Source organism: Neofelis nebulosa, chromosome 16 (assembly GCF_028018385.1).
Source record: "Neofelis nebulosa isolate mNeoNeb1 chromosome 16, mNeoNeb1.pri, whole genome shotgun sequence".
Classification (NCBI taxonomy): domain Eukaryota; kingdom Metazoa; phylum Chordata; class Mammalia; order Carnivora; family Felidae; genus Neofelis; species Neofelis nebulosa.
In genome coordinates, this window is record NC_080797.1 from 37,307,525 (window position 1) to 37,325,237 (window position 17,713).

Below are 17,713 nucleotides of genomic sequence, written 5' to 3' on the forward strand. Positions count from 1 at the left end.
CTCTCTTGCCTGGAAAATTACATATATGTGTTGCCTTGGAATGAGAGCCTCTCGTTGCAATGAAAAAGAGTTGATGAGGGCTTTCCTTGTTTTTACTAAAACTTCTTCTCATTATACCCTTCTCTTGTTTGATTACCTGAAACTTGAGAGCATAGTGGTTGTTTAAAGGTGACACATAAAGGGCCATATTTTGTGCAAGTGAAGCAACCTCCCCTTTCAAGCCCTTAAGGGATGGTTCTGATAATGATCTGCTCAGGAGGCTCTTGAAGACTGAGTTAAAGGAATGACATTCCTTTTAATTCTGATCACCCCTTCCTTTTAATTCTGACTGTCATAGTTACTATCAGAATTTGCCTAATTTCATTTATGAAACCAAAATATTTGGCCTGACAGGAAGAGCTTATACAACTGTTGTAAACATGAAACCATCACCTTACGGTGATAGGAAGAAACTGTTCTTAGGCATCTTCAGATTCTGTTTGTACACACAGATACACAGAGATACACTCCATAGATATTTGTGTGGATATATGTTACACACACATTCACACAACCATATAAATATATACCCTACCTACCATTCGCTGTTTTAGTTTCACTTCCTTTATCCTTTCAGCAGACAGAAAGTGCAGGTGGTGAGCGTAAAGAACCAGTTCTGTCATCAGTTTAGTTTACTCTTTCCCTTCACCCAGATCTTAGGGCATAAGTCATCCCTTCCGTAGAATGTGATGAAATGATTCTCATTCCTAAGACTTCATGTGTCTGCCCAAAACTGTTGAAGTGACCAAAGTACATTCTTGAGCCATTCTCTTTTTCTGGACTAATTTGAAAACATAAAAGTTTAGTAAATTTTATTCTTTCTAAAATTTGAAGTATTGGTACATAGGACTTTCCTCAACTTTCTTCCTCAGTAATCCCTTATAGATTTTAAAACATTAAGAAGGAAAAGGCAGCACAGCCCTATAAAACTTGCCTAATATTATATGACACAAGTTCTCAGTGGCCTGGTAAATATGCATGTTTATCGATTGCTGTTTCCCCTTTACATTTCAATTATCCTTGTTTAGTAATAACACACATCACACTTGTATGAAAGTTACTTCCACATGTGTTGATCTTCATTAATTTATCCTCCAGATAAATCTTATATCTGCCTTAGCATCCATTTTTTATCCGTATCTTGTTTCAATTATGCAATATTGAGAATATACGGATTTAAGCAGTGAATATTTAAAGCTTGATTTTTTTTTTCAGTTGTCCTGGCAACCTAAGGACACTGACTGAACAGAGATGACAGGAGAGCTTTATTCTGAGGCTTATACAAAATTTGTGAAACTAACAGGACAAATTGAAGTGCTAATCATATCCTACATGTTAAGATGTTTATATATGGCATCTTTTTTTTTTTTAGTGTAACATCTTGCTGTGTCCTTTTTATTTTAGAATAATTTAAAACACACAAAATTACATTTGGTTGATCACAGCTGTTTATCTCCATAAATGAGTATATTCTTTATATTATACAACTAAAATAAATAAATAAATGGATCTGTGGTTGATATGAAGTTGCAACTGTCATCCATAGGTTGTTTTATTTTTTCAGTAACTTAATATCAGTGTCAATTTTGAACTTATAAATACATTTATACTGCTGTGCTTGCCTGTTTTCCAGGTTTTAAAGTCATGTAATTGAATCTACCCCACGATGTACCTCATGCTGTTCCCAATCCCGTTGGGTTACAAGAATCCCATTATAGCTTCCTCCTTTTACACCAAAAATGAGCACTGGGGCGCCTAGCTGGCTCAGTCAGTAGAGCATATAACTCTTGATCGCAGGGTCGTGAGTTCAAGCCCCACATTGGGCATGGAGCCTACTTAAAATAAATTAAAATGAAAAAAATGAGCACAGATTCTCTCACAAACTAAATCAAAAGGAACTGAGAAGGAGAAACAAAGTGTATTCATTTTCTTTTAGGTCTACTACCTAATTAATATTAAGCTCTATTTTATTTCTTTTTGGTGCTTATTTTCAGAGGTAACATTTTTTTCCTTTTCTTCTGCTAAATAACTAATATCTATGGGATTTTTTTGCTCTTATTTATTTATTTATTTATTTATTTTTTTAGCAAATCACAGATGAAGGTCTCATTACTATATGCAGAGGGTGCCATAAGTTACAGTCCCTCTGTGCCTCCGGCTGCTCCAACATCACAGATGCCATCCTGAATGCTCTAGGTCAGAACTGTCCACGGCTTAGGTAAACATTTCTTGTTTAGCTCAAAAAATCATGGGAAAGGAACAAAGGCCTCTTCACCCAAATTTATTTCTTTGGAACTTTGAGATTTTTAAGGTAGACACTACAAGGCTACCCTTTTAGATGCCCAGCTACTTGCTTTGTACCTCATTCGGTTACATGTAATTGGCCTAAACCAAAGGGTAATAGTCCCCATTTCCTACTTCTTGCTATCTAGACTAGAAAAAAAAAAAAATAACATTTTATTTCATTACTTGTCTTACTAAACTTTCATATAATTCATTTCTGAAGAAAGTTTTTAAAGCCCTACCCCTGTGGTTATTTGTATTGTGGTAATGATGCCCGGTACATAGAAGAAAGTATTTTGTAAAAAAGCCCTACAGGAAAACTTCCTTTGTGCTCAAGATCTTTTAGAGCAAAGCTTATTTCTCTATGGTTCCTCCTTTCTGCCAAAATATAGGATTGGCTGAATATTTACTAAGAATGCTGTTAGCATACACATGGTTTCAAACGCATATTCATTTTGTAAAAGCCCACAACACACTGTTTCATAATAAATAGGGATTATCCCCATATACCTGTTTTGTTTTTAAAACAAAACTTTTATTTTACTTATATGTTAGACATGTTGACCATTGTTGTAAGGGATTTACAAATATTAATTCATTTAATCCACAGAATACCATATTAGCACTGTTACTGTCTCCATAATATAGATGAGAAAACTGAAGCCCAGAGAGGTCAGATAACCTGTTCAAGGTCTCACAGCTAGTGAGTTCAAGAGCAAGATTCAAACCCAGGCAGCCTGGCTCCAGAACCCAGAAAACTTCTCGTCTTACATATAATAATCATTGTAAACCAATATAACTTCATTAAAGCTTTTTGTAGTCACCTGGCCAGGAGCCTGACCATCATTATTGAAAGAAAATTTGCCTAGATTATCAAAATTCCTTGATAGATCATAGACTTGGTCAGAATTAATTATGTCAGAGGCCTGGAGCTAAGGAGGTAGCCAAACTTCTCCCTAAAAATCTTACACTTTACCTTTTCCTCATTTGAGGAGAGGACTGTTCAGCTCCTTATTACTTCATGGCTTATTTTATTGTTCGAATAGAAAAGCTCCCAAATATGATAATCAAAAGTTCAGTCAGATCATGTTTTCCCATTAGATATATATAGCATTCATTTCTTATTGATTTTTGATAATGATTTCTTATACCGTGGCTTTATTTGTTTCAACTTACATAGTAAGTAATTTGTAAGCAGACATAAAAATATTCTTTGGTACTGTCACACAGACACCACCAAAGTTTTCACAGAAAGGAGCTACTTTTGATTCCCCAGTCCTGTGGTTGGCATTTAGGTTGGTGTTTAGCAGTTCCTGAGTAGGAGAGTTGTCTGCCAGCTCAGTTTCCCTCTCCTCTGGGCCTCCCCGGGAGCCTGTGGGAGGAGGCAAGAAGCTTAAGGGTATTTTTTCATAAGTATGGAATTTCATACTTGGTACAGGCCTGTAATTAACCAGTCCCTTCATAGAATTTTTAAAAGCTATTTAAATCTGAGTGAACCTACATGTAAAATAGGGAAAGAGAATAATTTACTTGAGCAACAGATTAATTGAAACAGAGTATTTATCTCCATTTCCTTTGTTTTCTAGGAGCAGGCTGCCCTCTGGGGGTAAGCAGTATGCCATCAAGAAGGCTTTTAAATGCATTTTTCATGCATTTTGGCATTAACTACAAGCTTCTATTATATTCTTCTGATTGCATCACCCTGAATTGTGGTATTTACAGGACCACTTTATGATGACTCCATGAAAATGAATGGCAAGATCTGTATACAGACTTGCTTAGCTGTTAATGTCACTATAGTATGCAGTGCCTAGGGAATAGGAGGTTGTTTTCTTAAATTCTTGCTGTTTTTAATAAACCCAGTTTTCAGGGAACAAGGGCTTGACTTTCACTTTTTTTTTTTTTTTTTTTATAACAGAATATTAGAAGTGGCAAGGTGTTCTCAATTAACAGACGTAGGCTTCACCACTCTGGCTAGGGTAAGTATTTTCTCCAGGTTCTGTGGGTTTGGTTTGGGATTTTTCTTTCAGAGGAGTGAACAATGAGGGAGAAGTAGAAAGGCAGCAGAATTGAGGGTGTGGGATGTGAGGGAACTTCTCTGTGGCGGGTGTTCCTGAACATTCTCATGCTGCAGCTATAGGCCTGTGAAATACAAACTGCTCTGGAAATACAGGCGTGCGTTGGAGGACATGATGCTCCTTCATGAGACTTGATTTGTCACATTTTCATTAGATGGTAAACTAAGCAGGGACTTTCTCATGCTTCATGAAAGAAATTCTTGGTTACTTGGGTATGCGACTGGTGGGTGAGAGTGTTGTTGAAAGAAATGGATAAGCCCAATTTTAAATGGAGGTGGCTTAAGATTTTTTGTGTTCTCCAGAATATGTTAATCCTTGGAATGGTTTATAAATCACTGTATGTATAATAATAGCATTTAAAATTATATTGTCTTTAACCAGTATAATGGAACATGGGGAAGGACCTTTGCTTTCAGGCAGATTGATGGAACATTAATTGGTCGGGGGCAACATATGGCATAACTAAATTGGGACATAAAGCTTACCTTTCAGTCTTCCAAAGAAAATAATTTTCATCAAATTATTTATGGTTGGAAGGCTCTGTACTAGCTTGGTATTAATGTTCAGGGAATTTATTCCCGTGGACTTGTAAGGTGTTAGATACTTTAAATGTAGAATAATTAAGAAATTTCACTGTGATTGAGGCCTTTTAAAATGTGTAATTAATGGAATAAGGCAGAAAGTGTCATTAGAATGACACCTCTGAGTTATGGGAGGTTGTTATAGGAATAACTCTGAAAGTTAAGATTTTGTCGGTGTATTTAATACTACTTCTGGCCTTAAATTTTCCCATGTTTTAAATGTTTGAGCTATAATGTTTGGTTTTGTATTTTATAGAATTGCCATGAGCTCGAAAAGATGGACCTGGAAGAGTGTGTTCAGGTAAGAATGTGGATTTTTACTCAGAAATACAGTATGATAGAAACTTACATAATATGTGCACAGCAGAACTTTCAGTTCCTTACCCTAATGTCATGGAGTGCCTGCAGCATTGCTGACTCTCCATTTATTGTGGTGTCCTCTAGGCATACCAGGCAGAGGTACTGTGGTATATGTGGTAAAGAACTAGAAAAATACATGCCATCAATATAGTTACCAGTGGAAAGAAAGAAGGCCCAAGTGTTCAGGCCATAAAGATGTTAAAATGTTTCCTTAGACCTACAGGGTTGTAATTCTAGTAAATAATTAAAGCCCCCATCACATTGGCAATATAGCACTGCCTTTTTTTTTTTTTTTTTTTTTTTAAAAAGAAGCTTGGGGCGCCTGGGTGGCGCAGTCGGTTAAGCGTCCGACTTCAGCCAGGTCACGATCTCGCGGTCCGTGAGTTTGAGCCCCGCGTCAGGCTCTGGGCTGATGGCTCGGAGCCTGGAGCCTGTTTCCGATTCTGTGTCTCCCTCTCTCTGCACCTCCCCTGTTCATGCTCTGTCTCTCTCTGTCCCAAAAATAAAAAAAAAAAAAAAAAAAAAAAAACGTTGAATAAAAAGAAGCTTAATGAGACCCTGGAGCCCTTACATCATTAGCCCTGGAAATCTGACTCTACCCGTTGGGCAGACAGACTGACCAGATACTGCCTTACGAACAATTTCTTTTATTACCAGTTTTTAAAGCTTTGAGATTATTAATTGATTGGGGAGAAATTTTGAAGGGGCACTTCTACTCCTAAAAAGAAGATAGAGTAATAAATTTTTTTATAGTAAAAATAAAGGAAAGAGACTCCAGTAACTATAGAAGTCAGTTTTTTCTAAAATACTTGTTATCCAGACACTACTTAGCAGCTATTCTTACTAAACTAAAACTTGTTCACATCCATCTATCTTTTGCACTTGCCTGAGTGTCCCATGTGTCCTCCCCAGTGTTGCTCCTTCTGAGTGATGTGCACATGCCTGCCCTCCCCAACCTTTCACCGCCCACCATTTCTTAACCCCTGTGAAGCTCTGTATGTTATCATCATCATCATCATTTCAGAGTTGGAGGGACATTTGAAAAGAAGCACTAATTTACTTTCCAGCCTAAGATAACTATAAAAGACTGTTCTTCCTTCAAGAGTTCTGCTTCTTGAATGTTCATAGCTAACCCAGAGTCCCGCAGCCCCCTTCTGCCACCTTTGGGAAAATACCTGACACCCAGTTTATCAATTCAGAGTTAATGGCATGACTTATAAAATATAAGCCAAATATATATTCTTTTTTTTTTTTTTTAATTTTTTTTTTTTTTTTAACGTTTTTTATTTATTTTTGGGACAGAGAGAGACAGAGCATGAACGGGGGAGGGGCAGAGAGAGAGGGAGACACAGAATCGGAAACAGGCTCCAGGCTCCGAGCCATCAGCCCAGAGCCTGACGCGGGGCTCGAACTCACGGACCGCGAGATCGTGACCTGGCTGAAGTCGGACGCTTAACCGACTGCGCCACCCAGGCGCCCCCCAAATATATATTCTTAAAAATTTGAGGATATTCCCACATTAAATTTTTTTATGGAGCAGTGTCTTCTGATTCTTTTTTGTGGTTGTTCTAAGGAGGTAGAACCAAGTCCAATGGATACAAACTACAAGGGGACAGATTTTCATTCATTTCTGAAACAAAGGATTTTCAATAGACTATTCTTTGAATAGTCAAAGATGAAAATTAGAGATGACTAGATGTGTTCAAACCTGCCTGGATAGATTCTCAAAGAACAGGTTCAGGTAGCTGATGGGATTTCAACCTTAGGTTCTGTTATTTGATGATTAATATCAGGGTATCAGTCTAGGGGCACCTGGCTGGCTCAGTCAGTAGAGCATGCGACTCTTAATCTCAGGGTCACAAGTTCAAGCCCCACATTAGGCATGGAGCCTACTTTAAAAAAGGGGGCGGGGTATCAGTCTAGAATACAAGTGTACTCAAGAATGAGGTACAGCCATGAGGCTTTTTTGGAATTATACCTATAATAAACTTCTGTGTTTCTTTCAGATAACAGATAGCACATTAATCCAACTTTCTATACACTGTCCTCGACTTCAAGTATTGGTGAGTTTGACTTTTTGAAAGTTTTGTGTTCATTGGATTCAATCAAAACCCAACTCTTACTTTACTCTTGGTGCCTGGCTACCATTTTGGGAAAGCATATTTCTCCAAATTGCCAACTTACAGAGGACCAAAGGATTATGTTATCAGTACTTAGAGATTGAAAAGTGACATGAAGAGTATGAAATCTCCCTCCCACGTGAATTATACTTCAGCCTGAATGATGGCTAAATTTCAGAGATCCAGGGGACAAAATGGCCCCAAATTCAGTTTGCTTCACTTGAGACTAATAGGTCCTGTAAAACAGAACCAATCAAGGCTTTACTAGGGGTGTTCTGTGCTACTGTTTCCAGTAATACTGTGGGAAAGCATTCTGCTTGTAGTTTGTGTCCAGGCTCATTTTTGTGTGTACTTAGTGCCATATTACTATCCAAAATTGGGATAAGGGGTTCTGAGTTTCACATGGAGGAACCAGGAATTTAAGGAAAACTGGTAAAGAGACTTATGTGAAGAGATGACCACACCTAACAGGTGTAAGAATCCTCTTCAGTTAATTAGCTGCTTGGGCATTCCCCTGTATCAGATATTCAGTGTTTAGTCCAAATTGCAGAAAATTTTATTCAAGAAAAGCTTGAGGCCCCTTTGCCCCTGTAGAAAAGTGTTCATTTGTGTATGGGGCTGCGTATGTTATTTTGTTGATGAACTATTTCACAGTCGTTGCATGCATTCACACAGTGTATTTAGAATCACACATAGAAATGTCAGTCATTGATTGTGCAAAGGAGAACCCCAGCAGCTCTAGTTTGCTCTCATTTCACCACATGGATCTAGTGATGGCTCCATATACATCAAAATCCAACCCAGAAGGTTTCCTTCCCGACTGTGCACAGGCCAATGGCTAGAAAAACACCATGAGATGTTTCAGTGACCTTCCTTGCTCTATTTGGCTGCAGAGTCTGTCTCACTGTGAGCTGATCACAGACGATGGAATTCGTCACCTGGGGAATGGAGCCTGTGCCCATGACCAGCTGGAGGTGATTGAACTGGACAACTGCCCACTAATCACAGATGCTTCCCTGGAGCACTTGAAGAGTTGTCACAGCCTTGAGCGGATAGAACTCTATGACTGCCAGCAAATCACACGGGCTGGGATCAAGAGACTCAGGGTAAAGATGGCTGCACACTCTCCAGCTCTAGTGCTCTCCGCACCCTTTCCTTCTTTTGTTTCTTTTTTTTTTCCTCCTTTATTTCCTTTTCTGTTTTTGTTCTAGATTTAGATTTCTGTGATTTTTATATTTACTTGGACATTTAGCAAAGAGGAAAAAATGGAGAGCAAATGCAAGGATAGATAGTTTTTACCTGTTGTTCTAGATGGAAATTTAGTAGGAAAATAGCCACTGAGGGATAAAAAAGTAGGTCTCCTCCCAGCATAGTTTCTCCAATAATGTCCAGGGCTCAATAACGTAGAGTCAAAAACACGTGCCACAGTCAGGAAAGAAAGGAATAACTTAAAGAAAATATTTAGTTAGATGGGATTTAAGAATTTAATTTGTATTTTTCTTTCACATCAAACCCTTTTTCTGGTGTTCTTATTTTTTAAGACAACAAATGGATTTAAGAGGTTTTTTTTTTTCACCTTTTCTTTTAGCCCCATCCTCCATAATAAAGAGACCCATGCATAGCCAAATGACTGGAAGACAAGTTGCTAACAAGGAGGTTATAAAAGGCTGGATGAATCTATATGTTAGATTATTCAGCTCAACAGACATTTATTGAAACATCTGTTTCACACCTGCTGTGGGAAGGGCACTGTGCTTAGGTAGGCCCTTACAGCCAATGTCTAAAAACATCCATGTTGGCCATATGGCATCTGAGTACATAAAGGAGACCAAACCTCATCTTAAGATCCAGTTGGCCTTAGTTCCTCCTCTCCCTTCAGACCTAGAGGACTGAGAGCATAACCTCAATGGGGAGGCCTTGGCAGCCATATTCCTTCTACACCACAAGGAGAGAGCCACAGACCAACCAGAGCCTCTTCTATGGCCTCCCTACAGTAGGGTTCCTAGACCTGCCTGGCTGTCCAAAATCTCTTCCATCTCTGAGTTCTCAAGACTTTTTTTGTCTATTCTTCAAATCATCATTTAGCATTTTTGTAGTTTAATTTAGCTATTTATGTCTAGACTGTTAAGTTCCTTAGGAGCAGGATCTCCATGTTGACCATCTTTGTATCCCTCTTATGTTGACTAGCACAGTATCTTGAACATGGTAGCAATTCAGAAACTATTTATGTAGTAAAAACTGGAAGCGTTTTGTTAAAAGACGATAGTGAGGTTTTATCAGAAGAAACATCCATCAACTTCCAATGACTTAGAAAAAATTATTTATTTAAAAAAAATTTTTTAATGTTTATTTTTGAGAGACAGAGATGGAGTATGAGTAAGGGAGGGGCAGAGAGAGTGAGGGAGACACAGAATCAGAAGCAGGCGCCAGGCTCTGAACTGTCAGCACATAGCCTGACATGGGGCTAGAACTCACAAACCACAAGATCATGACCTGAGCCGAAGTCTGACACTTAACCGACTAAGCCACCCAGGCGCCCCAGAAAAAATTATTTTAAGCTTCTATAGTTGCTTTCAACTTTGGGAATCCAAGTAGGAATCCCTTTGGGACAGGTTAAGAGATTAGTATGAAGTTTTTCCCCAGTTTTACTATTATGGAAATGGGTACCAAGGTTATGTGAGCTGTTTAGTCATTTAGAATAACATGGGATACTACAAAGCAGAACCCAGGCCTCTCAACATCCTGACCGACTGGTACTTAGCCTCTGCCTTGCTTTCATGTTCACTCAGCCCCTCAACGTTTTTTCTGAAAAGCAACATTGCTCTTTCTGTTTAAGCCCTCTCTCTTAGTAATGTTTCTGTCTTGTTTCAGACCCATTTGCCCAATATTAAAGTCCACGCCTACTTCGCACCTGTCACTCCACCCCCGTCAGTAGGGGGCAGCAGACAGCGATTCTGCAGATGCTGCATCATCCTATGACAATGGAGGTGGTCAACCTTGGTGAACTGAGTATTTAATGACACTTCTAGAGTTACAATGGAGTCTCCAATGGAAGCAACCCCAGTGTTCTGGGCAAGGGTTACAAAGTGAGGGCAGCGTCCAGATCCCCGAGGCACACATAACATGCACACCCATCCTCACCCCCACCTTCTAGTTCTGTGACCAGGGGACTGAAGCCCATGCCGGCTTTATCAAGTGGATTGGTGAAACTTAACCATTCCTGTTGGACATGCCAAGAAGAAAATCATAGGCAAGGTAGAGGGAAGGGGGCATTCCAGCAAACCCAGTGTTATTGCTATTGCAGTTTCTTCATTTTGTTAAGGGGTTTCTTTGGTGATTTTGGAACAGCAACTGCAGTCCTCCAGGGTCAAGGAAAGCATAGAAAAACAGTATATGTTATATCCAGGGACCAGAAAGAAAATTTCTTTGCATCCTGTAAATGATAGCCATCCATCGTGAGATGACTACAGAGCTTCTCTGCTTCCTTGTTCCCATGCCAACATGCTGAGCATGCTCACAAAGAAGGCTCATCCATTCCTCCTCCTGTGTTTAAGTATTTGGCCCAGAGGTTTCCTAAATGGTTGCGCTGAAATCGCTGTGGTCCAAATGTGCTTACTCACTCAAATTGTCACTCTCGGTAGCACACTTGTGCACCTGTCTTTCGTTCTTTGTTGCTCCCTCCTGCACTCTTGCTCAGTCTGTCACCTGTTCATAGTCTGCTTACTCACACTCAATTGTTACTCTTTTGCTGTTGTGTTTACAGTGTGCATTTTGGATGATTAGTTGGGGTTACCAAACATTTTTTAAAAAGACATTATCAATAAATATTTTTTTAATTCTAAATTTTATCATTAGGGGACCCTGCCTGAATCTTTGCCAACCTGAAGAGAAACTATAACAAAAATAAGAAATGTTATGAGAAGAAATTGAGCTAAAACTATTTTGACGAAAACAAACTTTGCCTTTTGGTTTCTGTTATACCTTGTGATATATAATAATACGCATGATACACCCAATATTCCCCTGCACATTTTTCCTTCCATCAAACTCCACTAACTTAATAAGGAGAGAGAAATGCATTATCAGTAAAGAAATGGAATGGTGAATCCCAAAATTGAGCCTGAAGGCCCCCCTACCCACACTCAGACATGTCAAATGTTCACTGAAATCGAGGTATGAGTGGTATCATCCCTGATTGGTGTCTGTGAAGTTGTTTGCTTTAGTACGAATGCTGCTACAGTTGCTGTGCAGTCTAGCTGGTCAGTTTCTCTCCCCACCCCCCCCCTCCCCCGCCATTTCAGCCTATCAGGGACACAAGAATGACCCTAGAATAGCTGGTCAACTATATGTCAGTGTTGGTGGTATATTTCAAATGTTGGCGCCAGAACCACTTCAAAACCTGTCAACCATACCTCTCTTGTGCTCCAGACTTCCTGTGAATGAAATAGGGGGGTAACCAGGTGAAGGCTTTGGGGCAGGAGAAAGAAAACATTGAGAGGAAGTAGGGGGTTCAGTGTCTCTGCCCAGCATAGTCACCAGAGCTGAAGGCAGGTATTCAGTGCCCATGACTCAAAGAAGGGGCTTCCTTTCTTCTTCCTTCCTCCCCCCCAAAAAATCATAAAGGATGAGGGAAATAAGATGAGTTTCTCAAGTATGAGAAGTAGATTTCTAAACCCCAAGGTTGAACATCTTGTGTGATTTTTTAATAGGACTTTTTTTTGGGGGGGTGGGTCTTTTAGGACATTATTGCGCAGTCTGCCATGATCTTAGATCATCTTCTGCATGACCTAGACTGTTATAAGGCTTGTTGTAATGCTGCAGGTGCTGGCTCTACCAGCATATGTAAGAATAAAGTAGAACTTCTTTCTCCAAAAGCAATCAGATGAAAGGTTCCTAGAAATCTGTATGATTCACCATTATCTTGCATGTTAAATTTATTTTATTTAAAAATTTTTTTAATGTCTATATATTTATTTTGGGAATGGCAGAGAGAGAATCCCAAGCAGGTTCCGTGCTGTCAGCACAGAGCCCAACCCTAGGCTCAGTCTCATGAATCATGGGATCATGTCCTGAGCCAAAATCAAGAGTCGGACACTTAACCAACTGAGCCATCCAGATGCTCCTGCATGTTAAATTTATTTAAATCCTACTTTGTTATGCCCTTTTAAAGGCTCAGATTTCTTCATTTTCCCCTTCCCTTTATCTTCTTTTCAAATTATCATATGAGGAATATACTTGAAAATTTTTTTTATTTGAGTGTAGTCAACATAGGAATATACTTTTTAAAATGAGACTCATTGTTATACTCCATCCATACAAATACACACATATGCACACACACTTCCAGATATGGTTAATAATATTCAGATCCCCAGGTCACTCATTCAAAACAAAAGTAAAAAGAAAAATATTTAGAGACCATCTGCTCTAACATATTATGGTTTGTTTGTGGTTGTTTTTTTTTTGTATTACCTGAACAAATTGACCGTAAAACACTGATTGATTAGTGAGTATGGATTTAAAGTGCCCACTAGTTGAGACTATTAATACCTCTTTACTTAAAAAGTACATAAGTTTAAAACACCCTATTCACCAAAACATGAACAGCTTGGAAATGCCGTTTCTCAACCCAAAAAGTGTACCCACGTGCAAGTCCCTGGGGACTTGCTTGGGTGATCCCTACCCATCTGGGCCAAGAACAATCAAGTGAGAGGAAAAAGGAGTGTGCAGCACTGGCTTGTATGTGGTCAGGCCTTGTTCCTTTCCAAGAAAACTTCAGGCCCATCGAGGTTGGGAGGAAATATATTTTTTATGCCAGTCTGCAACCTATACCAGCTGATGAAATGTACCAGGACTTTGAGAATCCAGAACATGATAAGTTTTGGATAAGTGGAAACGGTTCTGCCATCTGAACATAGTGCTTCCTGTCTCAATATCAGGGACACTTTTGAAAATTTAGTAAGGCTTCAGAGGTATAAGAAAACCTCTCCCTAGGAACAGCTTATTGGTCCATTTATCTGACTCCCAAGTCCCTGAACTTTATGCCTTCTATGATGAAAAACAATTCAGAGTGAATGGAGAGATTTGGGATAAGTCAGAAGGTACCCTCAAAGCTATTGCATAAACCTGCAGGTAGCCAGGAGGAATTAATCATTGTCTGTGTGGAGAACAGTATTAAACACCCAGATCATCTCTTTTTAAAGCAGCCTTTCCCCCCTTTTTCCAGCATTATTTGCTACATCAATATCTTTTATAGCCTCTACATTGGCTCCATCAAGAAGGGACTTTCTGTCTGCCTGATTCCAGCCTTTTTTTTTTTTTTTTTTTTTGCTTTGACTTCTCCCATTTTCTTCTGATACCCATCCTTCTATTTAAAGCCTCCATCTCATTCCCAACGATGCTGCTGATTTATCCTCAGTTGTCTCCAGTCTAGCTTCCTCTTTGGGTCCTTGTCCTGATGTAGGCAAAGTCTCCTGGGCAGCCTTGAATTCAGTAACTGTCGTGTGCCTCAGGCCATTTTTCACTGGGTTGTCTCGGACATTTGCTCACCAAATTTGAAATCAAGCTGTTGGATATGAGGAATTAAGGAGATCTGGCTTCATCCTTTTTTTCCCCTAATATTTGGAATATGAAAGCACATTGTGCTCTTTGTAAAAAATGTTGTCTCCTCCTAGTCTGCTCTTTAGTGGATGTAAAAGTATTTCTTAAATGGTCTTTGTAAATTTCCACATTCATTACGTTGATTTAGCAGACCTATAAGTCAGAAATTTTACATATTCCTTATATCACATATTTTAGAGGGAAACCTGGCAAATATTTTTATGATGCTTTATTTGGGGCTCTCCAAACCATTTGAACTGTTCAATACAGCTATAATACTACAGCAGTCAAGTTCTTTTATTTCTCCTAATTGTCTTGTAAAATACATTGTTACCAGTTTGATAGCCCACTAATGCCGTGGTGGGGTGGGGGTGGGGGGGCACTAAACAAGGTGTGCAGTGGAACTTGTCCAGGTCTGACAATTGTAGGGAAGTGTGAGAGTAGCATTGGAAGGAAGAGGGGACTTCCTGCCTGCCTGTGTGGGCAGCATATCCTTGGGTGACTGTGGTTTTGGAGAAGAGGAACGCTTGTGGATCATGGTTGACCCTTGGCCATTTAATGTTTATTGTGCTGAAAGTTTCAAACTGCATATGACAGTTGCTATCAGTGAGAGAGGAGGGGTTTAAAGGAAATGGGTCTGTTCTGCCTTTCCCTCCTTGTGTGCATGGTTTAGGATTAGGTTTCTAGCCCCATTGCGCATCCTGGCTGACGGATTCTTTCAATGGTATATGCTTTGAGCTTATGGAACAGTTTTTTAAGAGATTGCCTTCCTATCTGCCCACCGTTCTAGGATCTTTAACCACCTCAAACCCAGGCAGTGTGAGTTAGTGGAGCCTTGTTTGAGAAGAGGTGAAGGATATTTGGTTGGAGGTCTGGAGGCAACCCACCCCCTTACAATGATCTTGAACCAAAGATTCTCAAAGCAATAGGAGGATGAGGGGAAATATGGAGTCTAAGCCTTTCCTCAGCTTAATTTCTATCCTAAATTTTAATTGTAATATTGGAAGATAGAGAAAACTGTGTAAGACCATATCAGTAGGGTATAATTAACCCAGGTAATTTGGGAATGACATCTGGCTGTACCTGCTGTATTCAGGTGCCCTAACTTAACATCTGGTTCTCCAGCAAAGAACATGCCGCTCTAAGCTTGCCCTCTCACTTCATACAAACTCTCCCTGCCAGGAACTACCATTTGAGGCAAGTGAGTTTTCTGCATGAAGGGCTTCTGCAGCTCCCCTCACAAGGCCAGTCTGCCTGTTTGTCCATTTTTATTCTTAGGACGTCAGCTCTCCATCTCTGAAGGCTTTGACCCTTCTTAGGAAAGTCAGTAAGAACCTCTCACCTGAGTCTGAGTAAATCTTTGGAGCCCAACAGAGTTACACTTAATTTTCAGCAGAAAAAAATTTGTTGGACAACCTCACATGTGGGATATTAAGAGAAATTCTGTAATGTGCTTATTCCATCTCTGCCTTATGTTTTTTTGAATAAGCCCTTAGTGGAGTTTGGTTCAAATATGTTGTCTCTGTGCTTCCTCAGCCAAGATGTTTCACTGCCCTTTTAGGAAAAAGAACCATGAACAACCAAAACTATCAACTGACTCTTTCTATTTTCTATGTTTTTCAAAAAGTGTCTTGTTTTGAAGAACTGGGGTTGGGAAAATGGTAGATAAGACTCATTCAGGTCTGGAACTGGGGCACTTTGCTTCAGGTACAAGCATCTATCCTGCCTCACACATGTGAGTAGATTTACTTTCCTCTTCATTCAGTGAACTCCATGCCCTTCTTACTGGCAAGGAGGGCTTCTGTTTTCCACGCACATAACCGGAGTCCTCCAGATGGGGATTGGCATCCCTGAAAGAACCTCCAGTGCTTCTGGGCACGGTTTTCACCGTGGTGAGAGTGGGTAGCCAGTAATTGAGAATCCCCACCCTAAGAAGAGATGGGAGAGGAAAGGTGTTTGTTCACACGCATACCCCAGGAACCCAGGGAAATCTTTGAAGTTACGTGTATTTTATTAAAATGGAAGAAGAAAACTTTGCCCCACAAAGTTTCACTTGTCACTGTTGCTTACTACTTACTTTTACTAATTCAAATCTGTATCGCACTGCTGCTCACACACGTGTTTCTTACCTTGGCCTAACCCTTCTCAGCCCCTGAAGTCACTGTTTTGTTTTTCTTTTTTCCCCTGGCACTAGCGAACGACAACCGAAAGTCTTAGAAAATCTTAACTTGAGAAGGAGTCTCTAACTGGCATGGTTTGATTAATTACTTTACCTGCCCCCACCCCCAAAGACGTGAATGACTTTCTTTCCTAGTGCTATATAATAGATCTGTAATAAGTGAAACCTTTGCTGCTACTTTTCTGGGTTTACATGTTTTTTCCTTCCCTTAAGAATAATTTCTTACCTGTGCTTCTCTGATGACTGTTAATTTCTAATAAGTGCAGGAAGAGGTGAGCCTGAGATTTCTTCTCTTACTCCCCCCCTCACCTTACCCCCAAACTACATGCTAACCTCTAACATGCACAAGATCTGTGGGGTGGGGCTCAGCAGAAGCTACTAGTGTGTTTTCTTACCATGCTGCAGCTCTCAGAGCTGGCCCCTGAGGATCTGTGACTGCCCAGGCTCAAGGGTTACTGGAGGGGGAGAAAGGCCTTCTGCATTTTGCCTTTCTCCAAGTTTTAAGACTAAACCTTCAGCTGCCTCCCACCCTGGCCACCTCCTTTTTCCTACCAGGAATTGTTTCCAGGTAACCTGCCTCAGGCATTTCCCAGCTGCTCTCCTCACCCTTGCCCACCTCCCAGTGACCCTGAGAGCACAGACCTGTGCAGAGCTCAGAGAGCTGTGAGGACTATCCCTGCCTGTCAGACTCTGCCTGAGGACAGAGATGGGTGGGTAAATGGTGCTGTGGGAGAAATTTTTACCTTCAAACCAGGCTGTTCCATCCCTACACTATAACCCCCTCTGAAACCTCTCTCTGAGGGGACAAAAGGCAGAGGATGGTTGACTGGCAGGGTCTGATCCCAAACATTGCTGTGGCCTAAGCCTCGGGCAGCCATTCGGCCTACCCTGGAGCGCTTCAGTGTGCAGGAGCTGCTGCTGGTTTCTCCACCGGGCCTGCCCCAGTGCGGCTGACACAGTTCCCTACTTGGTGACTTAACACCAGGTTCCATTAGCTGTCCAAGTGACTGTTTGCACCCAGTACTTTTGGCGCTTAAGGATGGGGGGAGGGAGGGTTATTTAAAATAAAATCCGAGGTGGCAGTAAGGATTCCTTTTGCTTTAAAATCTTTGGACTAAAAGAAAAATGTTTTTTATATATAAATATATAAAGTAAATTGTTATGTAACTATTATTGTTTCCTGTATGTTCTAATTTTGTTTTATGATGTAATTAAAGGAAATAAGCTGTGAAGACTTTTCATTTTGCTGCGGAAATAGCCTGTCTTGGAGCTACGATTCTTAACTTCTTGAACCCTAGAACTACAAAGGCTCCTGAGGCTGAATGAAGGGGCATTTTTGGCATCCTTATAGATATATTTTTTAATACTCTTTAATAGTCTTTAGTAATTATTTAATAGCCTTAATACCTTTTTAATAGCCCTTATTTAATACCCTGAACTCCTTGTCTCTAAGAAAAACAGAAGACGTAATAT

At 40.0% G+C, this 17,713-nt stretch overlaps 1 protein-coding gene across 3 annotated transcripts in view; it reads left to right on the forward strand.

Moving 5' to 3' along the window:
- The window catches only part of FBXL20 (F-box and leucine rich repeat protein 20), a 103,990-nt gene extending 86,518 nt beyond the window's left edge, over positions 1-17,472 (forward strand). For all 3 annotated transcript variants that reach the window (XM_058704616.1, XM_058704617.1, XM_058704618.1), the window contains 6 exons: positions 2,127-2,257; positions 4,241-4,301; positions 5,238-5,282; positions 7,348-7,404; positions 8,355-8,567; positions 10,333-17,472. In XM_058704616.1, coding sequence (XP_058560599.1) covers positions 2,127-2,257; positions 4,241-4,301; positions 5,238-5,282; positions 7,348-7,404; positions 8,355-8,567; positions 10,333-10,440 — 615 coding nt within the window. In that variant the 3' untranslated portion in view covers positions 10,441-17,472. The remainder of the gene's footprint in view (positions 1-2,126; positions 2,258-4,240; positions 4,302-5,237; positions 5,283-7,347; positions 7,405-8,354; positions 8,568-10,332) is intronic.
- The last annotated feature ends 241 nt before the right edge of the window (positions 17,473-17,713 follow it).